The 25,710-nt window shown below is 48.9% G+C and overlaps 8 protein-coding genes across 8 annotated transcripts, besides 36 other annotated features; all 8 read left to right on the forward strand.

Annotated features, from left to right (window-relative positions):
* Tc00.1047053507649.5 (hypothetical protein, conserved) lies at positions 1-345 on the forward strand (the record flags this gene model as incomplete). Its single annotated transcript, XM_808876.1, has 1 exon — positions 1-345. A coding segment is annotated over one exon (345 nt), but the record flags the coding sequence as incomplete, so codon positions are not given.
* Positions 1-19,293: a sequence feature (heterozygous, non-Esmeraldo-like haplotype).
* Positions 596-615: a microsatellite.
* Positions 912-973: a microsatellite.
* Positions 1,024-1,091: a sequence feature (T-rich).
* Tc00.1047053507649.10 (hypothetical protein, conserved) lies at positions 1,183-2,190 on the forward strand (the record flags this gene model as incomplete). Its single annotated transcript, XM_808867.1, has 1 exon — positions 1,183-2,190. One exon carries the CDS (start codon positions 1,183-1,185, stop codon positions 2,188-2,190), a length of 1,008 nt encoding a protein of 335 aa, XP_813960.1.
* Positions 1,619-1,707: a microsatellite.
* Positions 2,450-2,508: a sequence feature (T-rich).
* Positions 2,595-2,621: a microsatellite.
* Positions 2,786-2,811: a microsatellite.
* Positions 2,936-2,968: a microsatellite.
* Positions 3,102-3,136: a microsatellite.
* Positions 3,148-3,182: a microsatellite.
* Positions 3,514-3,540: a microsatellite.
* Positions 3,758-3,786: a microsatellite.
* Positions 3,891-3,932: a sequence feature (A-rich).
* Positions 4,137-10,763, forward strand: Tc00.1047053507649.20 (hypothetical protein, conserved; the record flags this gene model as incomplete). The annotated part of the gene is made up of 1 exon (XM_808868.1): positions 4,137-10,763. The coding sequence occupies one exon, from the start codon at positions 4,137-4,139 to the stop codon at positions 10,761-10,763; it is 6,627 nt and encodes a 2,208-aa protein (XP_813961.1).
* Positions 7,890-7,931: a microsatellite.
* Positions 7,939-7,968: a microsatellite.
* Positions 10,920-10,962: a sequence feature (A-rich).
* Positions 11,039-11,064: a microsatellite.
* Positions 11,073-11,105: a microsatellite.
* Positions 11,259-11,300: a sequence feature (T-rich).
* Positions 11,550-11,571: a microsatellite.
* Positions 11,773-11,807: a microsatellite.
* Positions 11,837-15,637, forward strand: Tc00.1047053507649.40 (hypothetical protein, conserved; the record flags this gene model as incomplete). Its single annotated transcript, XM_808869.1, has 1 exon — positions 11,837-15,637. One exon carries the CDS (start codon positions 11,837-11,839, stop codon positions 15,635-15,637), a length of 3,801 nt encoding a protein of 1,266 aa, XP_813962.1.
* Positions 15,889-15,956: a sequence feature (T-rich).
* On the forward strand, positions 16,311-19,625 carry Tc00.1047053507649.50 (hypothetical protein, conserved; the record flags this gene model as incomplete). The annotated part of the gene is made up of 1 exon (XM_808870.1): positions 16,311-19,625. One exon carries the CDS (start codon positions 16,311-16,313, stop codon positions 19,623-19,625), a length of 3,315 nt encoding a protein of 1,104 aa, XP_813963.1.
* Positions 19,294-19,346: a sequence feature (haploid, non-Esmeraldo-like haplotype).
* Positions 19,347-21,958: a sequence feature (areas merged during assembly that could not be assigned to a particular haplotype. This can correspond to areas where the two haplotypes were merged or to regions with more than two copies in the genome that were merged during assembly.).
* Positions 19,877-19,925: a microsatellite.
* On the forward strand, positions 19,968-21,956 carry Tc00.1047053507649.60 (hypothetical protein, conserved; the record flags this gene model as incomplete). The annotated part of the gene is made up of 1 exon (XM_808871.1): positions 19,968-21,956. The coding sequence occupies one exon, from the start codon at positions 19,968-19,970 to the stop codon at positions 21,954-21,956; it is 1,989 nt and encodes a 662-aa protein (XP_813964.1).
* Positions 21,959-22,350: a sequence feature (haploid, non-Esmeraldo-like haplotype).
* Tc00.1047053507649.70 (nucleolar RNA-binding protein, putative) lies at positions 22,146-23,216 on the forward strand (the record flags this gene model as incomplete). The annotated part of the gene is made up of 1 exon (XM_808872.1): positions 22,146-23,216. The coding sequence occupies one exon, from the start codon at positions 22,146-22,148 to the stop codon at positions 23,214-23,216; it is 1,071 nt and encodes a 356-aa protein (XP_813965.1).
* Positions 22,351-22,370: a sequence feature (areas not merged during assembly with more than two copies in the genome that could not be assigned to a particular haplotype).
* Positions 22,371-23,338: a sequence feature (heterozygous, Esmeraldo-like haplotype).
* Positions 22,490-22,572: a microsatellite.
* Positions 22,628-22,733: a microsatellite.
* Positions 22,775-22,846: a microsatellite.
* Positions 23,339-23,546: a sequence feature (areas not merged during assembly with more than two copies in the genome that could not be assigned to a particular haplotype).
* Positions 23,547-25,710: part of a sequence feature (haploid, Esmeraldo-like haplotype) that runs on past the window's edge.
* Positions 24,169-24,226: a sequence feature (T-rich).
* Tc00.1047053507649.80 (nucleolar RNA-binding protein, putative) lies at positions 24,365-25,453 on the forward strand (the record flags this gene model as incomplete). Its single annotated transcript, XM_808873.1, has 1 exon — positions 24,365-25,453. The coding sequence occupies one exon, from the start codon at positions 24,365-24,367 to the stop codon at positions 25,451-25,453; it is 1,089 nt and encodes a 362-aa protein (XP_813966.1).
* Positions 24,738-24,825: a sequence feature (GA-rich).

Below are 25,710 nucleotides of genomic sequence, written 5' to 3' on the forward strand. Positions count from 1 at the left end.
CTGAGGCTTCAGCCAACGCTTCAGCAGATTGAGGCTGTTGGGGGAATTGACGAGCTGAACTTTATTTCTGGCGGATTTGACCGCTTCGAGGATGGTCGTGAGACTTGCATCACAGCGTGCGGCGGGAAGTATGTGCTTACGTGGAGCTTTGAGGCAGCGAAACGGGCCGTGGAGGACGGTCACGCGTGCATTGGCGAGACTGCATTAGTTAAGCGCGAGGTCCTTGCTGTTTCTGCGACGGTGCCGGAACGAGTGATGTACATGACGGATCAGGACATCCGCATGGCGCCACTGAAGCGACAGGAGCGGCAGGAAAAGGGCACAAAGCAGTACAACTACTTGTGAGGCAGCCTCCCTTTTTTTGTGCGTTTGCCGATGCCTTGGGGCACGCCTCCATATTTTCTTTGTTACGGGTGGAGCTTGTGGCACGCGTCTGGGGAAAGGACCAGCAACATTCCCACCTCACGGGCATCTTGCGGTGGTCAGTCTTTGTTTCGTGTGTGCTTTTCCTATGGTATGTGTGTGTTTCCTGTTGGTTTGAGGGGTCAGTCGGGGGACTACGTTTTTTCCCTGACTCACTCGTGCTCTCTCCTTGTTTTTTTTTTTTTTTTTTTTGGGAGGGGGCAGAAGCCCGCGAACAGTTTCTGCGTGGATGTGGAGTACGGAATTAGACTGTTTTTTTAGTGGGTGCAGGCATGATGGTTATTCCGTTTGCCGCAGCTTGGTGTTTATATGTTTTTCTTTTTTTTTTTTGTGCTTGCAAATGTCTTTTTTTTTTCTGTTTTGTATTCGATGTGGGTTTGGCCAATAGGATGTGTTTGGCGCCCTGAAATCTTATTTTCTGCAACGCTGAGAGGAATGTATGACTACTGGGCAAGGCTTAGAGGTGCAGAGAGGAGGGATAATCGCCGTGTGTATATTGTATATATAAATATATTATTATTGTATATATAATATATATACGTATTTATATGATTGAAAGTTTTTTTTTTTTTGCCTCACCTTAAAAAATGTATATATATATTGTTTTGTTTTGTGTGTTTCTTCTTCTTTTTTTTTTTTTTTTGCTGCGGGTGTTGTTTTATTTTTTGAGTGCTTTTTGCTTATTTATATATATATTTCTGTGTGTTTTCTCTATTGCAGCAAGTTGCCACGTGGAAGGAAGAGATTTGTCTATCAACGATGTCATCGGTTGCTGGCGATGCTGACGGACTTCTGTTTGTGGGTCGCGCCCTCAGCACCGCCGAGCGCGCAGCGTTGCAATCATCGATCCCGCTTCTCTCGGCGAGGTACGAGACACCCGTGCGTTTTTGGGGCAAGATTCTTGGCTACAAGGGCGATTACCTCGTGACGCAGGCTGTGCCGGAGGGCGTTTTTGGCAAACGCTTCAGTTTTTTCAGTGTGGACGGGGGAACCTCGTGGCGTCTGTTGGACCCCCTCACCGAGGACGAGGTGGCGTTTTGCGATCAACTACGCGGTGTGTACATGGGCGATCCGACGTTTATGTATAAAGTGCGGCGGGATATTCCACCGGAGCCTGAGCCGACCGCGGCGATGCCTGACGCGGATGAGTTATTGACGGCGGCGCGTGAAAAATATGGCGCAGAAAAGACCGGACAGGAGGGCGAAGAGGAGGAGGAGGAGGAGCAGGAACAGGAGGAGGCTGAGGAGGAAGAGGAGGAGGAAGAGGATGAAGACGAGGAGGAGCATGAAGAGCAGCCAAAGAAGAAGCGACCCAAGTTTATGATTATTGCCGTGCCAGAAACCGTTCGGCTGGCGCATTTTATTCAGTTGCACGATGCGGCGTGTACACTCGTTGTGCGGGGGCAATATGTTTTTACGCCAAGTGGTAGCGGAGTTTCAAAGAACACAATGTTTGCTGGTCAACCAGTGCGTCATGCGATGAAGCCATCGTGTTATTTGCGTGCTTTTCATCCTGGCAACGAAGAGCGCAATCGCATTCTGTACGGTCCAACCTACAGCAGCGTGACAGACCGTCTTTCTCCCATCACCGATGACGAGCCGCAGGGGGTGTGGGTGGTGAAGTATGATCCCACTGCAAGCATTGTGACGGTGCAGAACTTGTTTTACAATGGATCACTCTTTTGGTATCGTCCTGGCACAAATGACTGCGGTCAGGTGTACTTTGGCAACGGAGAACGCGACTTGGAGACCTGTTTTCTTCTGTAGAATGAGAGGAGGAGGAGAAATGTGAGGAAAGACACGAGAAGGAAGTGGAGGGTGAAATTTATTTTTATTTGGAGAGGGGAGAGGGGGGCAGTTTTGTTGTCCGCTGAAAAAGACGTCAGTAGGCCGCTGCCTCTCCCTTCTTTTTGTTGTTTTCATTTTCCCGTCGCCTCCCACTTCTTTGCCAGCCTTGCGCAATATAACGCCCGGCAATATAGATGTATCATGCAGCAACAGAGAAGAAACGTTCAGGCAAAGTGCGTTTTTTTTTTGTTGTTGTTGTTGGGTTTCATCTTTTCTTTCTTGCCTTTTTTTTTTTTTGCGTTCTTCCCTGGGGCCTGGGCATTTGTCTGGGATTCTCCGGGGGAAAATGGGAAATATGGGGAAGGGACAGTGAAAAGGCGGAAAACAACAACAACAACAACAACAAAAACGGAAAGCAAACGAAAAGAAATGGTTGTTTCATTGTCTTGTGTTTGGTGTGAGTCTTTGCTTTGCTGAAATAAATGTAGTGAGACGTGTGACATTTCTTTTTTGACCTGTGCGTCTTTCTCGCTCTCTTTCTCTTCGTGTGTATGTAATGTAAGGATGATTATTAATATATACATATATATATATATATATTTCTTTCCCTCCCTCTGTGTGTGTGTGCGTGTGTGTCTCTGTTATTATTACTATTTTTTCTTTTTTCTCCTCTTCTCTTTTCTTGGACATCTTTGCATCCACATTTATTTGCCACAAAAGGAGGGAAGGAGAAGGAGAAGAAGAAGAAGAAGAAAAAAGGGAGAAGCAGGGGTGCAGGGCTGTCTCAGAACAGGGATCAAGGTAAGTGGGGAGAGGAGGCGAAATAAGAAGCATAAAAATAGCCTCACTCCCAATCCCCCCCTCCCCCCCCAAAAAAAAAACAAACCCCAAATAATAATAATAATAATAACAATAATAATAATAAAGACAAAGCTAAAAAACAAAAAAAAAAACAAAACAAAAAACACAAAGGCAAATAATAATCGTAATTAAAAGGGAAAAAGATTTTTTTTTTTTTCTAAATTTTTGTGACTTTTTTCTTTTTGTGTCTGTGTGTGAAGAATAATTTAAAGAATTAAAAGTGTGTGTGTGTGTGAGTGCGAGTGTGTTAGTATTTGCTTCTTTGTTTCTTTGAATTGGGCGTCTTTTTTTTTTTTTTTGTGGTTTTGGCTTGCTTTGTGGTTTGATTGTCTTTTGGTTTCTTTTTTCTTTTTGATTTGCGTCAGCGCCACCCATTCGGCGTGTCGGTGGTCTTTATTATTATTTTTGTGACTCTGCCCGCTTTTGCTTCCCTGCGGCGTGTGTCTGCCTGTCTGTCCGTCTGTTTGTGTTTCCGGGTGAAAGGAGGTGTTTTTGTGGGTGACTCCGTGCGGGTGGCGTTTGGGGCGACAGGAGAGAAAAAGACGCCGGTGGAGAGCGGGGGGGAGGGGCGACGCCGCACGCGCACGCCAAACGTCACGGAGCTCTGCAGTGGGCCTTTTGAGGCGAAGAGGAATAAAGGGGAGACGTGTCGTTGAACACCGCCCCTACCCACACACAATAAAAGGAGAGAGAGAGAGAGAGAGAGAGAGAGAGGAAACGGCAGCGGCAAGAGGGAATAAAAGGGTCGGGGGGGAGGGGTTGGGAGGGCGAAGACGACATCCAACCAACACCCGCGCAGAAGTACACTACACCCGAGGAAAAAAGAAACAAAAAAAAAAGGAAAGAACAAAAAATAAAAATACAAAATAAAGGAGAGGGGAAATAACTGTGGCGGCAATAATAATTTAGCGCTAACAATAAGTAAGTAGTAATCAAACAAAAATACGGAACGAGAAGAGAGGGTTGGAGAAAAGGAAGAGTGAATAGAGAGAGAGGGGAGAGGGGAGGGAAAGTTGGTGAACACCGCACCGTGTTTCTCTTTATTTGGGAAGTTGAGTGCGGAAATGCTGCAAGGGACGAGAAAGGGAGAGGGAGAGGCGATGATGGAGCCCAGGGATGGAAATGAAACCATAAGGACAACCACAAATTCACGAACAACGCGAGTTTTTTACGAAGATCCACTGCTACCATATTCTCTCCAGTGTATTCATCCACGGCTGCGGGATGCGGTTGAGGTGAAGGGCCGCGCGGAACTTCTTCGAGGCGCCCAGCTGCTTATAGAACACGGCACCCCAGAAGACGTGGCACGTCATATCTCATTGAAGGTGCGGGAGAGGGAATCCATAGTGGACCAATCCTCTTCCCCTGAAGAGGAAGACAACTTGTGTGCAGGAATTCCTCTTCAACCTGCCTTTACGTCCCCCAACTCAGAGTATAACTCCTTTTACGAGGCGGATGAGGAACTTCAGCATCGGTGCCATTACTTTTTATCAACGTTTACGGATGAGCATGAATCATACAATGTTCCATACGATGTACAGCGCCGCGTTGTGCCGTTATTATATGCATGGATTGTGGATTGGGATTTTCTTAGACGCAATACGGATTGCTGGGTGTGCGTCACGCAATGCTTTTGCCGCGTGGTACAATCTCGCCGGCGACGGTTTTCGGTACGTCCCGATTTTTCACTTCCGTGGCGGCCACTTGTTGAGATTTTGATTTCTCTATTCTTTCAATCCGATGGAGTGATGGATCTGAATGTATTTCAGGGCATGCGAAAAGCGGCAGGGAGGCATTTGGAAAGACTCTGTGAGCTGGCCGCGTTGCACTTTGGCGCCGATGCCTGGCCGGGACTATGGGAGACATTTGCACCGTACTTCTCCGCGGATCGGGAGGAGGCACCCATCATGTTATGCCTTCTCTCTCACCTTTTTCCCATTCACCATCTTTCGGATGATGCAACTGGGGAGCCCTTGCCCATCACGGAGCGTATTGTAAAGTTTCTTCTCGAGGATTCGCTTTACTGGCAGCAGCTGTCACAAAACTGGCTGGTGTATTCTCTTAAGATTCTCTTTAAAATGTCTCTCCATCATGTTGGTGTGGTGGACTTTGACAGGTACGCGGAACCTCTGTTTTCGATGGTGTTGTATGAATTACATCTCCCCATCGCTGAGGACATGGCGGTGCCGAAAGGACCGGTTGGATTTGGTGTACTTAGCAAAGTTTCTCTCTTTAGGATTGGCGAGAACGAAATGTCTGCAGCAGAGGGTTTTATTGGGAGCATGCTCCCGCGTCGCACCGACTCTCCACTGTGGAATCACCTGCAACGCTTCGTAAACGCGACCAGTGTTTTTCTTCGTCCAAACGCCACCGATAAAGTTGTCCTGCGCCGTGTGTTTGCCTTCTACAGCAGTCTTGTGGCGGTCATTCATCGGAGGATAAAAAAACAGAGGAGCTATCAATTCATGCGGGCAACAAAAAAAACCAAATTTGAAGGAAGAATTATTCGAGAGGCGTACCTGTGGGACCGCGACACCATCGACTGGTTTGTGGAGCTTGTGGCACCTGTTTTGCGTTTGCTGTTGCACCATCGTCTTGAGGATGCCCCACGCATCGTCGGCCTTCTCGCTTCCCTTTCTCCCCAAATTGTACAGCGGTTGTTTTTGCCATATGTTGATGCTGGGCTGCGAGGTCATTTAGGGTCACCGACTCAACGTGGCCTAGCCTTACGACTTTTGGCCAAATGTCTTTTTCCACTCAGCGAGTGTCCTGCTACCCGTGAGGAGTGCTGGCTTTTTCTTGCTGAAGTGTTGCCACTGCTGTTACAGTGGGTGAATCCGGGTGAACTGTCACTGTCGACGTTAGTTATGAACCTTATATTAATCACATGCTCTATGACGAAACTACGGGATTTATTAGGAGGGCAAGATGCAGAATGTTCATTTGCTTTAACACTTGTGGAACGCATATTTGACTGTTCCGCTCATGTGAAATTTGGGAAGGGATGCGCTTTTGACCTGCTCATGCATGTGATGAATGCTCTGTCTCTTAATTTGAGTGACGAGACTTTTTCTTGTTGCGTGTCCAGGGTATTAAAGGAGTCGGAGGTTCAAGGCGGCATTTCCAAGGCTCATGCTGTGAGTTGTTTGCTGGAACCTTTTGCTCGGCGCGCCCCAGAACGTATGATGCGGTGGGCCATTCAGACTTTTGCGCCACCCCTGAAGAATGTATCCACACCGTTGAATGAATTACAGTGGTGTGCACATCTTCTTGCCGGATGTATACGTGGCGCAGGGCTTGCAGGATTTTCATACCGACACGAACTGTTGCATTGTATTCAATGTCAGGTGTCATTTATCACCAGAGAAGAACAAATTTTGGCGGCAGCTGCCCTTTATAATGCATTGTTTACCGCCTTTACGGAATTTATTTGCACGGAAGCGAAGGCAGAACCTTTTTCTCACTCGAAAGTTGGTGATATGGCATTCTGTGATACAGATGAACTGGTTTACGACAAGAAACAGGATGAGTTTGAGGCGAGTATGTGCTTCTGTCGAAGCAGCGCTGTGCAGCTGACGTGGAGGGAGGCTTCGGAATTTCATATTGCCTACGTTGTTGATGTATACAAGCGTTTTGTTGAGGATTCTGTGGATATTATTCGTAACATTGAGCAGGTGCTGCCTCCCGCCGAAGGTGAAAGGGGTGAGGGGTTAAGGAGTCTTCTTCACATCCCGCTTGACAAATCAGCAGACACGAAGAGTGATGATGGTGTGGGTAAGTTGGGAGATGCCGCATCCGCCACGGCGTCCGTGGAGGCGGACGTTGATGCTTTTACCCCTAAAAATGTTCTGCGAGGGGTTTTGCTTTGGCTTCGTCTTGTGATTGAGATTAACCAAGAATTTCACGCCGATGTTTTTTGTGCGGCACAAACTTTCAACATGGTACCGTGGTGGGCGCAAGATCCCAAGTCTACGCTGCAGCTTTTGCCTCAATCGTTGGGGTCACCCTTACTGTCCGCCGTGCCGGAGAAAATACACAATGTATTGATTGAATACGCCTTCCGACGCGTGTCTGGGATGACGGCGGCGGAGAGTATCACTGCGAAGGCATTTTATCCGGACCGCAGCCTTGTGATGCAGGGAAGGCCCCGTTTGCATTCCACACAGGTGGATGAAATGGACCCCCGTGGGCTTCATTTGGTGTTGACTATTTTGGCCGAACTGTGTAACATCACTCCCATGACGCCTCTGCAGTATGATCACTGCTACATCTATAGTCAAGGTCCCGATGTATTTGCAAATAATGTGGTGGAAACACCAAAGGGGCGGCTTTACCTACCTGCCATGTACTGGCGTATGAAGGCAGAGTCGTTTACCCAGAAACGCCGGTCGCTTCTTACACGCGTGGTTTCGCCGAAAAGGCTAAGTGAGCTGCTTCGGATTGCCCACACTCTCCTTTTTTCACCATACCAATTAATTCAGGACAACTGCTCCCACATTTTGACAGGATGCGTGCCGATGATGAGCCGGAAGGCGACAAGTCAGTTCCTCTCTGAACACCTTTCGGTGCTTGAGGAAATTTCAAACCTGTGGAGCCAGGAAAACGATGTTACTGAGCAGCATTCGCATGATCATGATCCAGGGAATACGACTTCTCCTTCTTTTAGAGGCGACGACGATTGTGAGACAGACTACCCCGCTGACGGCCCTGATGGGGTGAAGGCGACCACCTTGAAAGGGTCCGGAAGAAGGAGGAAACATGACGACTGCAAGAAAAAAGTTGCCGTTGATGACGAGAGTGGATACGGCGACGGGGACGCTCCTGCTCCTGCTCCTGCTGCTGACGCTGCTGTTGTTGTTTGTTGTTGTGGTGGTGATGGTGATGGCGATGGCGATGACGACAAATACGAGGATATGAAGGGGGCGATGCCACATTTCTCGTCGCAGCTGCGACGGATAATATCAAGCGCTCTCTCTCTTATGTCAGCAGGTTTCAATAGCTCCTACTTTTATTACGACGATGACTTGATTTATCGCACCTGCGAGTTGTTGGTACAATTTCCTGATCAGCTCGTCGTGAGACGGATTATTTCCCGAGTTTTAACACAGAGTTCGTATGACCTCGGTTGTCTTTCAGCTATTGAGGGGGCGCGTGCGGTGCGGTTGTGTGATAAACTCCTTTTACTCGCAATGAAGTTTGCCCATACCGCGCCAGACCGGACACTTGGCTGCCTTTTGAAGATCGTTGCCCTTTACCGCCCATCGCAAATTGCCCTGCTTTCACCGCAAAGCGTACCACTACTCTTTCGTCTTGCAGTGAACTGCCATGCAAAGGTGCGTGAAACTTCATTTCACATTCTTCAGACACTTGTGCTCTCATTGAGGGAGCCGCATCCAAAGGCGTATGTCCTGACTAGGCGCGGTCCATTGGAGGCCAGCGAAAATGCTGCTTTTTTTCGTTCCCGCTATGAACTGCTGAAGCGTGAATGCCCCTCCTTTTATGGTCTGCGTGATTTGGGGTTGGCCTTTGTACCGAAAGCCATACGCGTTGACGCGGAGCATGTCTCTCCAGACATGTTTCACGACGGTGAAGTGGCTGCTGTCCCTGCTGAAACAGTCAAACTCTGTAAGAACTACACTGAGGAAAAAAGGGATTATTTTATAGATGCGGCTCAGGGAGAGGCTAAACAGCAAGAACAACGTCTTGCACAAGAGGAACTGAAACGGATAATTGGCTGTCTTTCTGGAATTCTTGATGATGAGCTTAATCCTTCTACCGCTGGAGAGGCCAATATGGATGATGCTGCTCGGGCGAAATTGCGGGACGGATGGATATGGAAGGTGATGCAGCTGCGCCATGATCAGAAGACTTTTTCAGAATCCCGTATGCGGGTATGGAAATCGATGGGAAAACTTGTGGGTGTGGAACCGTCCGTGCGCTTCTTTACGCGTTTAGTGCGTTTGTGGGTAAATGACTTTGTGGAACTGGCGCGTAGTGGCAGTGCAACCGCAAAAGAGAGCCAGCAGAGTTTATTTTCATGTCTTTTTGATGTGTTGGTAGCGGCTATTCGCATCTCTAAACGACACCCTGTAGCGCGCGAGGAGGCTCTGAGGTGTTATATGGATGCACTACGATTGGTGTGTACCAGTGCTTTGGTACCGCATGAGGTCCTTGATTCTTTCTTGCGGAGCATTTCGGCGTTACATGATACACTGAAGGGTAATGAGGTTTGGTTGATTTATGAGTTTCTTTTTGCGGAGCTGAAACCTTTTTTGAGGGCCCCACTGGCGACGGATGCATCTACGGTGAAAAATGAGACGGAGTCTGGCATGACATGTTGTACTTCATGGTGCTCTGGAAGAACGCAGGAAATAGTACGGGTATTGAATGTCATGGTGCACTTGATATGCGTCTTTGCACAGGAGGTCAATGTGGAACTTTTGCCCCAGTTGTGTAAACAGGTGCTACAAAATAAAGAGTTATTTCTTTGTAGTACTTCATCTTCTATTCAGGGTTGTTCAGCATTTATGATTTCGGAGATTATGCGCCTTTCTCTGTACCAAAGTGAGTACATCGCTTCCAATAGCGCTGTGTTAAATGAGATCTTGAGTTTTGTGGATTGTATAGAGCAGTTGGTGGAACTTCCACCCCCGCCTGCGCCGGAGCCACAACCGACACTGGCGCCGTGGAGTGAAACACCTGCACTGGGCGCAGTCCGAGCTCCATGTTTATCTACCGCCGATTCTATGGCGGTTGGGTCATCGCCAGAGCTGCCTATGGAGCCGTGCCCACCGCTGATTGAGGGCTTCAGTCTTGACGGTGGTCGCTGCACGAAGCCGTTTGGAAATCTTGCAACCGTGAAGACATTTGTCATGTGCTGGTGCAGGCCACTTCCTCCTCTTTTAAACGCGCGTGTGAAGAGCGTTCTTAATGTTCTTGTGCGTGCATTAGACATTGCCTTGCCGGAGATGGATGCTTTAAATCTCCGAGTGGAGGCTGCACTGCAGCGCATTGCGTATGTCCGCTTACCGAGAAACACAATTCATGATATGTTGCAGATGCTCTGTGGCATCCTCAAGGAGGAGCAGCCGTACGGTAAATCACGTCCGGCCAAAGTTGCTGTTAGCCGCATGCTGAGTCGTGTTCTTCTTACTAATCTTCATCGTATTGGCAAGTTCGCGACCATGCAGAATGTTGCGTCCGCAGCCTTGGCATCTATCGGTCACGGCGACGGGCGCGTTCGAAGCGAGGGAAGACTACTGTTGGCGGTTCTCACACGGGTGGCATCTGTGGAGCAGATTGAGCGCATAATTCGTGATTGCTTTATGGAGCTGCGCGGCCTGTCGTCAGTGGCTGCGTCAATGACTGGGGGTCATCTTCAGTCCCCACACACACTCCATGAAAACGTGCGAAAGCGTCGACGTATCGCACTGCTGCTCGCGTTGTGTTCTATTTTATGCGCCACTCCGGGTGTCGTCCCGCCGTACGTGCCCCGCCTTATGGAGCGTCTAGCGGCGCATGCGCATGATCCAGCGCCGGAGGTGCAACGTGCTGTGAAGCGGACCTTTGAGGAATGGTGGCGCTCGCACCGCGAGGGGTGGGAGCTGGAACACAAGCCACGCTTCGTTGCCGCCAACATTCAAATTGATGCGATGCTGCCGCTGCTGACAGCCCCGGCCTATCTTGTCTGAAGTGGCGGAGCAGAAAAAAAAAGAAGAAATAACGCCAATACGGGAGCGGGAAACGACAGAGAAGCAAAACATGCACAGCACAAAGGCTGTGATGTCGACATTTTTTTGCGTGGAACGCTTTACGACCCTTCATTCTTCTTTTTAGGAAAAATATACAAAAACAAGCAAAAAAAAAACGAAAAGAAAAAAAAAAAAAGAAGATAATAATAATAATATGATGTGAAAACCAAATAACTGGGAAGTACTCCGCTCCATGACACACACGCAAGCGCGCTTATATATATATATATATATATATATAAACACCTGTTTTCTTTTCTTTGCTTTTTTTTTCTTTTTTTTAATATGTTGTAATTTGAAATTTATATGCGAGAGGAAAGAAGCGAGGGGAGGGATGAGGCGTAACGAAGAGGCAAAGAAAGTGGAGGGACTCGCCCTCACGGTGGGTAATGTTCGATAACGACGTGCTCTTTACCATTTCCTATCAGGCATTAATTCTTTTTTTTTTTTTTTTTCATTTTGTTGTTTTTCTTTCTTCCCTATCGATCATTGCACCACACAATGGAGGAGGGACGATTCATTGAAAACCGGTATTCCCAAGATTGGTAAAGGCGCTGTCAAATAATTGATAAATTGGAGGAAGATAAAGTTCCTCTTAAAGCATAAGCAAATAAGCAATTATAACTGTATTCACACGCAGAGGGAATGCACGCAAACGCTTCCTTCTTTTTTTTATTTTCTTTTCTTACGGTCGTTGGTGCTGCTGCTGCTGTTGTGCCGGCCCTCTTTTTTTTTTTTTTTTTTTTTTCCTCCTCTGCTGCAGTCCGCTTACTGTTTTTCTGCTCCTGTTTTTTTTTTCTTTTTGCAGGAGCATCCGCATCAAGGTGTGATTCTTTGTTTTCTTGGGGGATTTCTGCCTCCCCAGCGTGGGGGCATTGTTGTTTGCGTTCGATCTTCTTGCCACGCACCGCCATCGTTGGATCGGACCGGAGAGTAGCGGCGGAAGACGAAAGAAAAAAATAAATAAATTAATAAATAAAGAAAACAATTGAAGGGACATATTTGCAGAGAAGATGGTGTCGACAAGCGTGAATCCGGAGGTAAAAGCAGAAACGGAGGACTCCGCCACAGTCCGCGCGGCGGCGGCACCGTCACCATTGAAGGGAAAGAGGATGCCGCCGGAGATGAATAAAGTTACCGCCGTGAGAGCGCCATCGGTAACTCCACTACTCTCAGTTCTTTTTATGGAGGTGGAGCAACTCGCGAATGCTGTTAGGGAGCCCTCTACCCTTCTTACAGATACGACGGATAAATTGATACAAATGCGAGCCCTACTGAAGACGATGATGGATAGTCTGCGGAATTGTCGTCACTGCATACGAAGGGGACAAGCGCTTTCTCGTCTTCCTCGTCTTGTGGTCACCGGGCCTTCACAATCTGGGAAAAGCACACTCATTGATTTTATCCTTCAACGACGCCACGCCCAGACGAAATTGGATTCTGGAGCCACCGCTGTCTCTAAGGCTGAGGAGTGCGATAAGAGTGAACATTCATTAAGGAAGATTCTATCTCCACGTCCGATGAATTCTTCTTCTACCTCCCTTGAAAGTCACAGCGTAAATCGAATTAGTGATTGCAGCACCAGTTTTTCCAAGTTAGGAGGCTTGCCGTGCCAAAAGCCAAATGGGATGAATGGCATGGATGAGCACGAGGAATTAGAGGGTATTCTTTGTTCATCAACATCCAACGCAAGTATATTTGTGCCATCGGAGCGCGGCAATAAACCAGACACCAACCACAATGTTGAAGATGCTGCGCAGCACGAGGTATATAACCTACCTTTCCTGAACGAACGTTCCCGTTGGCGATATGGTCGTGGGAACGATGGGGCAAGAATTAGGCAGCCCCTCAGAGTTGTGAAGTTGGCATCAATTTCTGGACGTCGTATGTCGAAGTCCGCGGGGAGTGACGTTGTCACTGGCATGGATAAGAATTCGCCCCATGGTAGCATGGTGGTGATATCTGGTAGGTTTGATATTACCATTGTTGATCGGATTCGAAGGAAAAAAGGGGATGCTGCGCATTTGCTACGAGAGGGGGAGAAGAAGTTGTGCGATCAGGCTAATGGTATTCATTCACTAACAACCAATAGCGGTGTTTCTGGTTCCAGGCAAACGAACGCGCCGTCCGCATCTGCAGGTTCCGTGGGAGCGGGTGTGAGATTATTCAACCCGTGTCGAGCACCGTTCTGGCTGTTGCAGGAAAATGTGGGCGGCGGTGTGCGGTGGGAAGGCGAGGGGACGACAGCCGTTCAATTGTCCGACTCTCTGTGTGCCGAGGCGTTTTTTTTTACTCTTCCCTGCGAAGTGGTTGGCACGCACCGAATGGTGGCCATCATGAATGAATTCTTTGAACCCTTTGCTACTCTCACTGAGGGAGATCGATGCAAAGACGGTGGCGGTGAAAATGTCACCTCACCTTCCAATCAGCAGCAGCGACATTGTTCGCAGGAAAAGAAGGGTTGTGCTCATGATGAGAAAGGGGATGATTATCAAAGTATTTGTCAGCTTATCTCTGACATAACATTTTATGTGTTAACCTTTTCGGACGCCATAGTGTTGCGTTCTGAAGGGGTGCAGACGACAGATAAGCAACTTGTCAATCGATCACCACCGATGGCGAATAGTCTACCGGAACTTGTCGCAATGTTCCAAAGGGAAATGTTACGACTCTTTGACATCCATGTGGATAGTTGGCAGGTCATCCCTTTTAGTGGTCCTATGAGTCGGGTTACAAGGGATGTCCTCACAGAGATTTACGAGGCACGGTTGGCGAGGATGGATTTATTGGACGCAGATGATGGTCCCCCACCGACGTTTTCCGCACTTGAGCCACTATTTTCACTGAACGTCTCTACTTTGTTCCCAATAACATCGGGGGTAGTGAACACAGAGGGTAAATTGCAGGTAGCGATAACGGAATTTTGTGATGTGATGTATGGACAACGATTTAAAGAGAGCAGAGGCAGTTTTTCGCACGGACAAATGGAAGAGCTTGTGTTGCAACACGCCCTCAGAGACGTGTGGAAAGACTCTGGGGCATGCCAACTGCTCCATATTGTACGGTGCTTTGACTGGAACTCCCCCCACCATACTGTTTCCCAGATCGCTCTCTCCCTTGTGATTTGGTGCAGGCAGATGCATTTGGTGCTTCTACAGGCGCAGAAAATTCTTTGGCAGCGATTAAAAAGTCTTCAAAGTGATTTGCAGCGAATAAATCGAGATGATGACAGGGCGAAATCGGCAGTGCGGCAACTGAAGGAGGAGTCCATCCCCCGGCAGATGACCCAAAGTATTGTGTTTAAGGTGCAAAAACAATTCGAGGAGCTCACTATTCGTTTTTGGTGGACTTTAGTGACATTGCTGGACGAAGAGAATGTACGGTATGGGGTTTATCGTTCTGGCAGTGCGCAGATGTTGACATCCACACGCAGTTGTCCATTGCTGCTGCCGTTTTCCTCCTTATCTATGAAAGCACGGAAGAGACTATGCAGGCAGTACCATCGGTTTTTGGTTGTTTACGTGACTCAGCGTTACCAAACTCAAATGTCACAACTGCAGTCTATTATTGAGGAGAAGAATCAAAACCTTGGCGGAAACACGTTGGGTCATGCTAAAGAGCGGTCGATGGATCAAGAGGAAATACGTGATTCGTTGGATGCGGATGCGTCTACGCTTCCCCCCAATTTGGGGAGTCTGATGGAGGATATGAGGCATCATATACCTTTTGTTGCACAAAATGCGCGAGAGCTGAAGCTGACAATGAGGAAGGAGTTATCACTATTGCTTGCTCGTCTCAACACGGAGGTCATCAACTACTTTATGGCAGAGCTTGCAAATGCCTTTCCTGCTCTTGTGAAGATGTGTGAAGTTCAACGGAAGATTGCGAAAGGTAAGTTGTTGCAGTTGGTGACGACTGTGAACTCTCGAGAGACGTATGATTCCGCTGAGCGAAGACTTCTGCGTTCGATGTTGAGCGAAATTCCACGTCTCCGTCTTCTTGAGATGCGGCCGGATCAGGAGCTGGAGGCGTTTGTAACGGGTTTGCGAAGTTCTCTTTGTCAGGATCAGCTGGTGCTTTATGTGAAGCACTTGGATGACGGATGGAATGGGCAATACGCGGGGTGTGCTGCAAAGACTTTAGCGTATCTTTTGAAGGCCGACTGGGAGAGCGATGCCCGGCAGTTACGCTCCGTAGACTACATTCAGCCGCAGAACGCTACTTTGTTGCAGCAGCTGCGGGAATATCAAGACGTTTTTTGGGCCCCGATGGAGATGACTGAGATGACCCCATTGCCATCTGACCGCGGAGGAAATTTGGCATGTATCGGGCTTGGGGATCAGCCGTCTATAAACGGTGCCACTGGAAAAACAAAAGAGGCAGCAGGAACACACGTAGATAACGGTTCTTCTGTATCAAAAGAGCTTCCACAAGAGGGCGAAAAAGGTTCATTGATGGGATCGAACGATATTCTTGTATCCAAGAGGAATCCTATAGGGTTTTTTCTTGCCGTGTGGCAGGAGGTGTTTTCTTCAATGTCTTTCCGTCCATGGTTACTGTTACACAATGTGCGTTATGCCAGTCTACTAAACAATATAACTCTCATTTTCCTCAGGGGGCAAGCTCGACTAGAATCCGTATTGAAGGAACGGAGTTGTGAGACGGAGGCAGTACTGCGGAGTGTGCGTCATGAAATGCATCTTCTGGGGGTAGAGTTACCTTCTTCCTTGAAGCGCCTCAGCAGCAGGGCGATAGCTGCTGCACATAACATGAAGAAACTTAATGCAGAGACAATTATAAGTCTCTCTTCGTGATGCTTGGATGTATAAAAACGGAATTGGAATTTAATGATTTGCGCTAATGTAAATACGTATGCAAGCGAGAATACCGCCTCACTTTTTAATATTGCGCTGGGATTCCATGTGATTTGGATGTCTTTATATAAACAGATGAATTGCATAGGCCCATATCTACATATATTTCAATGTGTAGCATTAGTGATATTGTGACGATTGATGCGTTCTGAATTATGGATGTGAAATTATATCAGCTGTGCCACTCCATTTTTTTAAAATTATTTTTATTTATTTATTATTATTGATGTTTTCTGTTCATTTTTTTTTTTTTTTTTGTGAAAGTGTGCTTCCATGGAAGGGACCTGCTTACTTTTCCAGAATGGCGACATCCCTTTTTGCATTGTTCCTGCGGACACGAATTTTTTATACACGCATTCATACACATACACTCACATCTTTTCCTCCCTTTCTTTTTCCTGCACACAGGATGACTGAAGCCGCCAACAGCCAGCGGGTCACCACTTCTTCACACCGGGTTTTTCTCCACTACTGCCAAGGAGCACAGGAAGGGAGGTTAGAAACGAAGAGGAGGCTGAAGGCGCAGGAAAACAACAAAACCGCACGCATCCATCTTGAGCGCCTAATAAATAAGCAGAGGACAACGTTAGTAAAAAAGAAAAGACAGTGAAATATGGCGGACACTGTTACAGCGCCTACTTTTCGGGATTACACAGCAACGTTTAGCGCTGCGATGCCACCAGTTCTTTCCTCTCAATCTGCATCATTTTCTGCTTTGCTGAAGCCCACGCCAACTGCACTGACCAAAGTACCATCAATCGGAATTGACTGCTTTCCCCAACGTTTTGGAGAAACAGGTGTGCCTGGTGCGGCGATGGGGAGGACATTTCTTGGTATTTCCGGCCCGATGCTGCATACTAGGCAGATGGAGGCAGGGTTGGTCCGTAGGGAGATTGTTCTTAGATCTGAGTTTGATCGACTGCGTCATGCTGACGAGGAACGCATGCGCTGGGACCGTCAACGTGAGCGAGAGGCGATGCTCGCTGAAGAGCGGCAGCGGATGCTTGACCTGGCAAAAGAAATTGAGATGGAGCGGGCGAAGCGTACTGAGGAACAACAGAAACGCCTACTCGCGCAGGAGAGGGAGCTGGAGGAATGGAAACACGAGAGGGCAAAGGAAATGGAGGAACAACGGCGTCGACGCGTGGAGGAAGAAGACCGATTACGTGCTCGCCAGCATGAGCGGGAGATGCTACTAATGCGGGAGGAGGCGGAATTAAGACTGCAGGCGCAGAAGTCTGTGGATGACCACAAGAAATCCATTGAGACCTCCGTCAACAGCGCCGCCGAGGCCGTGATGGCACGGCTTCGCGAGGAGTTTAGGGCGATTGAAGGGCAGTGGACCAGTCGCCTTGAGCGCCTACAGTTGGAACACATCAATGAAACGGCTTCTCTTCGTCAAGAGATTGAGCGCGAACGACAACTTGTTGCCCACGGTGAGTCTCAACTCTCCGAGACACGGAATCAACTTGCCAAACTGACGTCACAGTTAGAAGAGCTGTGTCGTCAGAGGGAGGGCGATGCCCACAGTCGAGGAACAGAGACTTTTATGGGAGAAATACACCAAAAGGCAATCGAGCGGCTTCAACGTGCATTTGAAGAGGATAAGCAAAGCACAAAGCAGTGGTTTGTGGAGGAGCAACAACGTATACTGAACTCGCATGAGCGCACCCTCCATGAGATACAGGATAGCCACCGTGCGCAGGTTCGTCGTTTAGAGGAAACTCTGGACGCGTCAAACCGTCAGTTGCGTGAAATGGAGATTGAGGTACAGCAATATAAAACGAAATTGGCGGGAGCGGCTCTGAAACCGTCTTCGGCATCGGCAGATGAGTTACGACTACGGGAGGAGTTGCGGACAATACGGAAACAATTGAATGAGGCGGTGGACGCGAAACAACGTTTAGAGCGCCGATCTCGAGAAATAGAACAGGAGTGTGACGATGGGCGTAAGGCTCAACAGGCGCTGCAGTTGGAGATGGAGGCTTTGACAGTGCGACACAACGCGGAGCTACGTTCATTACGAGAAGAAAATCAACAACTTATGGATCAACTCACTAGTGCGAGGGAGGCGCATGCGGAGGAACTGCAGCAGGTTCGCAAGAATCAACGCAAAAGCGAGAGCGCGGTCACACGTGACGCAGCGAAGGAGTTTGAGACGACATTGAGGCGAATGAATGAGCGCCATGAAGAGACGAGACGCGCATTGGAGTTGGAGAAGGGGCAGCTGGTGCGTCAGCTGCGAGAGGCGGAGCAGCGATGCGAAGACAAGCAGCGGCGTTTGGAGATTGAACTGGAGAAGTCGGAAGCCGCGCGGCGTGATGGCGAGCGGATTCAACAAAAACATGATGAGAAAGAACGCGCCCTCGCCGAGCTGCAGGAGAGCGTTGAGGAACTTAAGCGGAAGGACTGCTCTGTCGCCGATTTGAGCTCGCGAAATCGCAAACTGCAGCAGGAGTTGGAGCAGCTGCGCCACAATCACGAGACCGCCACCCGTGCAAAGGACAGTGAACTCCAAGAGTTGCGTCACGATCTTGCCGAAACACGGCGCCGAGTTGTTGGTCTGCAGGACGAGTTGACGGCGGCGCGGCGAATGCAGGAGGAAGTGGAGGTGCGGATGAAAAGTTATGTGAGCGACGCCGAGTTGAAGGAAAAACAACTTCGTCGCAGCTTGGAGGAGGCTACGCAGAGTGTACAATCGTGGAAGGACAGCTACACTCAGTTGCAGTCGCAGTCTGCCTCAGCGGCACCAAAAGTGCAGGGTTTGCTGAGCGAAAAGGAAACCGAGTTGTCTCGTCTTCAGGAAACCCTGGACGCCCTGAAGCGTGACAAGAACTCACTAGAGAAGAGGACACAAGAACTACAGACGATTTCTGCTACCAGAGAAAAGGAGATGCTTGATCAGGCGTCTGTCGTGAAGAGGCTAAATGCGGAGATTGTATCGTTACGGGAGCAACTTTCTACGGCCATGCGGCCAGCCAAAGAGATGTCCACGCAGTACTTGTCCCGGGCGTTGGATTACTCCCAATCTCCTCGAACACCAACTGTGGGTGGAGCTACTGACGCGCGGCCCGCACAACCAAAATCAACAGTGGAAGCCAGTAAAAGTAGCAACCTGAGTTTGACTGCAACTGCACCGATGTGTTCTCCACAAGTAGTGCACCCCGCTTCCGATTTTACAGGTGTTTTCTCTTCTTCGAATCCATCTATGGCATCGAGGCCACTCTCCGTCCGAGCTTTGTCTCATGCTCTGACCACAGATGCCTCCCCACCATCGCGCTCCGGCAATTTATCGGTCCCTGTGCAAATTTCTGAGGGGGTTCCATTACCTACTGGGCGCCAGTCTATACCCACGGTACGGCCGTCGCTGCCAGGCGTGTTTCCTCCAGGAGTGGGTACATTCAACTCGGGAACTCATGTACCTGTGGGTTTCTCGCCCCTTGCATCCGCACAGGCCAATACTTCTGCAATTGCTTCCCGGTCACCTTCAGTCACTGTACCGGCGCCCTCGACATCTCCGACGGCACCAGGACATTTTTCTGCGCAATCAGTTGTGCCAGTGCCGGTTCCTGTACATGTGCCTACACCTGATCCTGCCGTGGGGCATCCTGTTTCATCGAGTACCTTACCTCAGACGTCACAGCAGATCAATCCGAGTTCAGGCTTATTGGGGGTTTCTAGTGGTGTTTCTATTTCTCAGCAGTTGGTGCCGCCTCCCGCACCAGCCGCTGCTGCCACTTCAAATACTGCTTCTTTGGTTCCATCTGGGGTGTCTTCGACGATATCTGTGCCTGTACCGCTTTCAATACCAAACCCTGCGGCTGGGAACCCAAGACCGCAGTCGGTGCCACTGACATCTGCTCCCGTGCCAGTACCCATACCACTGCCAATTGCTCCGATGGCCACTGCCCCTTTTTCAAGAAAGTAGAAGCCATTTTGGACGATGTACAAGGAGATGAGCGACTTTTGACTTTATTACTGAATTTGTGCCAATTTGTCTGGATCTCTCTTTTTATTTACCTTTTTTTTTTTTTTGCGGCGTTTTGAGAGAAGCCTGAGAGTTTTCCTTTTGCAGCCATGTTGATAAGTAGATATTGCATCTGTGTTAACGGTTTCTTGGTAGTTTCTTTTGTGAATATTTTGTTTTTTTGCCTTCTTTTAGTGGGCGGCAGAAACAAAAAAAACAAAAACAAAAGCAAAAACAAACCAGAAAAAACAAAAAAAAAAAGGGAATTTGTATTGTCTGCTTCCTTGTTCTGTTTACTTTTGTATGAGTGCAGCGAAGGGCCATATGAAGAGGGGACGCGGTGAAGAGGTTGTCCCGGATGCCGATGAGCTTGACAGCGATGCACCCTTACTCAGCCAAGTTTGTTTGCCTCCCCACGATGCTGAGGTCTCTACGCAACAACGGCAAAGGAAAAGAAAGCAAGAACAACAAAAAAAGACCGTCTGTGGCTCTACGCGGGTTGCACACACGGGCCATGAAACAAGTTTTTCCGATTTGGCTGAAGATACCAGGCGGGAATGTGGAGAAGAAAAAAAATTTCTTTTTGACAAGTCGGTGAGGAATGCAATGCGACCATCGGTGACATCTCAGTTTAAGCTGATGTGGTGTTGGCCTGCGTCCTCGACAAATCAGTTGGATGTGGTGTGTGAACGTGGTCCCAGAAATGTCGGGCCCACGTCTATTGTTGAGCTCCGTGGCGAACCTTTTCTTCGGGAGGAGAACCGCCGGGTGGCTGTTGTTGTGAATTGCGGGGAGCGATTTTTGCTCCCACTTTTGCCAAGACCGCGTGAAGGCAGTACAGAACAGGAGAACGGCGTTTTTTGGAGCACTTCTACAAGGCCGAACCAGGATTTGCCGCCAAGTTTTGCGGAGCTTCTTGTTGGGACTGTGCAGGATCTTGAACGAGCTTCTAATATCGTTCAGAATTCGCCCTCTTCCTTTCACACGCAAGCTGATGGGGCGGGTATTTGTGATGGAACTTCAGCAAAAGAAGAAGAAGTGGACTCAGCTGGTTCATTGCGTACATTCTTTTTTAGATCCTTGCCGTACCGTACATTGTGGCTTCATCAGTTTTCCAAGTGTCTTATCATATCCTTGCCGTGTGAAGAGCGTTTGATTTCGTTAAATTTGGGGCGCAGCACGCACAGCACCGAAGTATTTCCCAAGCTAGTGATGAAGTCCATTGAATGCACGGGTTCATTTCTTCTTCCTTCTTTTATGGTTCCGCTTGATATTAGTGAAGTCTACCACCGACCTTTCTTGGCTGTCGGAACCATGTGTCACGGGGTTCTTGTTGTTTTACTTGAAAAAGGGATGTGCGCTAGCGTTGTACATCGTTTGCCGCTCTCTGGTCTCTCCACATCAATGTTTCCAGTAACACACATCTGCGCGGTGTTTCCTCCTTTGCGCTGTGAGAATGACAAAAGCGGCGGACTTGGAGTGTGGGGAGCCAAATCTGCCTTTCTTTCCCAGTGTTTGGAGGGCGCCATTCTTTGTGCCTCACCATACGAAAACCGCACCGTTGTCGCGAAGTGCAGCTCCGCTGGGGGCGAGGGTTGTGGATTTGAGCCACCTCCACCCACAAGAACTGTGGCGAGGTTTCTTTGTTCAACACCATACTCTTCGCCGGAGTTTGGCCCAATTATCGCCACATTAGATGGGAGACTGTTACATTTTGGGGTAGACGACACCAAACTGAGCGAGACAGAGGGCTCTCCTACGAAATCCCAACGCAAAGATTGTCGACAACGCTATGGCGCCTTTGACTTGGTGAGTCCGGAGGTCTTTTATGTTAACACCATGCGTGTGCTATTGGGCGTGACGCCAAATCACTTCTGTGAGGGCGGCCCGGTGCGCCAAAAAGTATCACACTCCAGTTACCAAGCAAGCTTTGACCGTCATTGGCTGTGTTTGACAGGTATTTCGCATCAAGTAATTCTACTTGACCGAAGGGCGGCAAACTACGTGAAGCACAGTGCGATTACCCTTACCGTTCCAAAGTCTCCCTCCTTTGTTGCCACGGCTTCCACCTTGGAGAGTCGCCCGCCAGAGGTGTCAAACAAAAAGCAGAAAAATGTTTCTTTTTGTGAAGGCAATGGAGCTCAAGAGATTTCTGGAGATGATTCTGTGTATCCCACTGCAATAGAGGACGGCATTAGCGGCATTTCCTGGGTTCGAGTAACTGATGGTATGCTGCAGCTTGTTGCTGCACACCACCAAAACTGGTTAACCGTTGTGACATGGGAAGTATAGAGACTGAGTGCCTTCCCAAAAGCGTTTTTTTTTTGTTTCATTTGTTGCGGGAACGCATCCCCCTTTTGGGATGCGTTGATTGCTAAAGTCATCAAAACTTTCGTAACCTCTGCCTTTATACTTTTTTTGCTTCTTGAGATATTGATATTTATTTTATACCGTTTTCTCATTTTTGTTATTATGTTGTGAATGCATGAGATTAAAATCTTGCCGTGGCCATTTAAAACACACAAAAAAAGCATCAGGGTAATGATGGAGGGATTTTACGGTGTTGAAGTTGCTTCTGGGCAGCAGGTGAAGCCGAAGATTCCCGAGGAACACGCCCTCCGCCTGACGCAGCTTGCTCTTCCCGCCAATGCCAGTGCTGCGATTTCGCTCATTGTTTCCTTTCAGGGGAAGCAGTTCACAATCGCCACGCTTGACCCCAAGAAGAACCTCTTTCAGATGAGTACCGATCTTGTCTTTACGGAGCCCACGACGCTGACCGCGACAGGGGCGGGCTGTGTGCACGTGACTGGATACATTCAGCCGGTCGGCAACGACATGGACAGCCTTAACGGCCAAGACCTCAGCGACGATATGGACGAAGACGATGACGACAATGACGACGAGGATGTGGCTCAGAGGAAGAGGAAAACCGCCAATGCCGCCCATGCCGATGACGACGAAATTGATGAGGATGATGACGACGAGGAGGATGATGATGGCGATGATGATGATGATGATGATGATGAAGATGATGATGATGATGATGATGATGACGATGATGATGGTGATATGGTCTTGAGGGAAAGAAATGGCAAACCCGCTGCCCACCCCAATGAAGACGACGTCGATGAGGACGAAGAAGATGACGACGACGATGAGGAGGTTGATGACGATGAGGAGGAATGCGAGCAGCCCACCAAGCTACAACGCACCGAACAGGCTGGATTCCGCGGTGGGAACCGCGGTGGCTTCCGTGGTGGACGCGGTGGTGATCGTGGTGGCTTCCGTGGAGGACGCGGTGGCGATCGTGGTGGCTTCCGTGGAGGACGCGGTGGTGATCGTGGTGGCTTCCGTGGAGGACGCGATGGTGATCGTGGTGGCTTCCGTGGAGGACGTGGTGGCGATCGTGGTGGCTTCCGTGGAGGACGCGGTGGCGATCGTGGTGGCTTCCGTGGAGGACGCGGTGGCGATCGTGGTGGCTTCCGTGGAGGACGCGGTGGCGATCGTGGTGGCTTCCGTGGAGGACGCGGTGGCAACAGCGGTCGGCGTTAAATTTGAGTTTCTTTTTGCCGCCAGCGGGTGGAATGTGAAGGGCGGCTACCAGATGTGGGGAGGGGGAAGCACAATGTTCTGTTCTCTTGCTTGTCCTCCGTGCTGGGAGAAATGAATCATGGTCTTGTTATTCTCCCTTGAAGAGGAGGGGTGGGGTGATTAGGGTTGTGGACCGTGACCCCAACACGTATGTGCAGGTGGTGGTGAGGTGGGCGTCAGAATTCATGCCAGGGCTTATTGGCTGGGATAAATGAGATGAGCAGCAGTGGAGCATAGAAGAGCCACTAAGAGATAAGGTGCAAAAGCAAAACATTTTTTTTAATTTTTTTTCCCTTTTTTTTTTTTGTAAATCTGTGTAAGAGGTCGGTGCGGAGGCCATAACTAAGCGGCGTAAGTGAATTGTAAGTAAACATAAAGTAAAAAAGAGAAAATTGAAGTGCAAGCAGACACTTTTTTCCCATTGCGGAGAGAGGGCTAAGAGGATTCCGCCATGATTTTCAGTCTCTTGCCCTGTGTGTCGTGTTGGGGTACGATAATAAGCAATAATGAGGGCTCCCGTCTCTTTGTTCCTTCTTGCTGTTTCTTCGCCTGTCCATTGCTGCTTTTTCCCTCACTAATTTTGCCCAGACATTCTCTCCGTTTCCTCTATTTTGTCTTTGCTGTTTCTAGGAATAGGTCACCATGGCGACCACACAGAGGTGTGGCAGTCAGGGGGGGAAAAGAAAAACCGATGGGATGCTGATTAGCCGCATTTGTCTGTCAAATGGAGATGTTTCTTCTTTTTGTTTTGTCGGCGGAAGGGACATTACGAATGGACGAATTGGACTTTGGTTTCTCCGGTGCACAGAGACAAATGATGCTTGCATCTGCATGAAACAATGTCTTTTTTATTTTAATTTTGAATACAAGACGGCATTGCGTTGATGAATGATGTTTCCCTTCCTTCCCGTGATTTTTTTTTGTTTGTTATTTTTGTGCCTTTTGTGTTGTTGTTGTTGTTTTTTTTGTTGCGTGGATGCATACAAGGAGGTTATTCTTGGGAAGGGGGAAAAATAGAAGGAAGAAGGAAGAGGGATCACTTATAAAGCGTACATTGAATAGGAAGAAAACATAATAACAATAATAATAAAACAATAGCAGCTAAAGCCATGCAAGAATTTCATGCCTTTGAAGTACAACCCGGCAAGGAACACGCTCTAACACTGCCACCTCTTCACGGCTTTCATCTCTCCGTCGTGTCGATCCCGCACGCTGGCAAGGGACGCAGCACACTGTACGTGACGGTGGACGGCAAGTCTTACGCCATCGCGACTCTTGATGCGTCTCAGGGCATCCTTCAGAACGCAACGGATCTCATTTTTAACGAGGCGCAAAAGGTGATTTTTCGTGTGAAAGGAAATGCGCCGCTGCATTGCTGTGGATACCGACAGGAACTCGATGTGGACTTCCACGACGCCAATGACAGAGACGGCAGCGTTGATGATGGTCCGAACGCCGTGCCTATGAACGGGGGGAAGGACAAGGAGGAAGAAGAGGAAGACGAGGAAGAAGACGAGGAAGAAGACGAGGAGGATTACGAGGAGGAAGACAAGGAAGAGGACAAGGAGGATGACATTGTTCTGCACGACCCGACGCAGGCACCGCAGAACGACTACCAAGGCGACAAGAGTGAGGATTATGACACTGATCATGAGGAGGAGGAAGATGAAGACGAAGAGGAGATGGACGATGATGAAGTGCAACCGATGAAGCGGGCCAAGCCTGAAGAGAATTCACAGAGCCAAAAAAAGCCGCAGCAGGCGCAGAGCCCTCAGAACCGACCCAGCAATCAGCAGAAGCCGCAGCAGGCGCAGAGCCCTCAGGGCCGACCCAGCAATCAGCAGAAGCCGCAGCAGGCGCAGAGCCCTCAGGGCCGACCCAGCAATCAGCAGAAGCCGCAGCAGGCGCAGAGCCCTCAGGGCCGACCCAGCAATCAGCAGAAGCCGCAGCAGGCGCAGAGCCCTCAGAACCGACCCAGCAATCAGCAGAAGCCGCAGCAGGCGCAGAGCCCTCAGAACCGACCCAGCAATCAGCAGAAGCCGCAGCAGGCGCAGAGCCCTCAGAACCGACCCAGCAATCAGCAAAAGCCGCAGCAGGCGCAGAGCCCTCAGAACCGACCCAGCAATCAGCAAAAGCCGCAGCAGGCGCAGAGCCCTCAGAACCGACCCAGCAATCAGCAGAAGCGTGGTCGCGAATAGGTGAGGCGTTTGTTTCATTATCTTTTTTCTATTTAAGAAATTAAGCATATTTAAATTGTGTTGTTTGATGCAACTAAAGTTAATATAATCTTTATTTTTTTATTGGTATGACCTTCGTAACGGCCTGGTGTTTCTGATTACTTCCAGTGACCGATATACATTGATAATGGGCCCATCCGTAAAAATAACTTGAAGAAACACAAATAATAACGGAAGATTCGAGAAGCTAAAGGGATGTTGCGTTCGGTTATCCCCCA

This window comes from Trypanosoma cruzi, genomic scaffold (assembly GCF_000209065.1).
Source record: "Trypanosoma cruzi strain CL Brener 1047053516293 genomic scaffold, whole genome shotgun sequence".
Lineage (NCBI taxonomy): Eukaryota > Euglenozoa > Kinetoplastea > Trypanosomatida > Trypanosomatidae > Trypanosoma > Trypanosoma cruzi.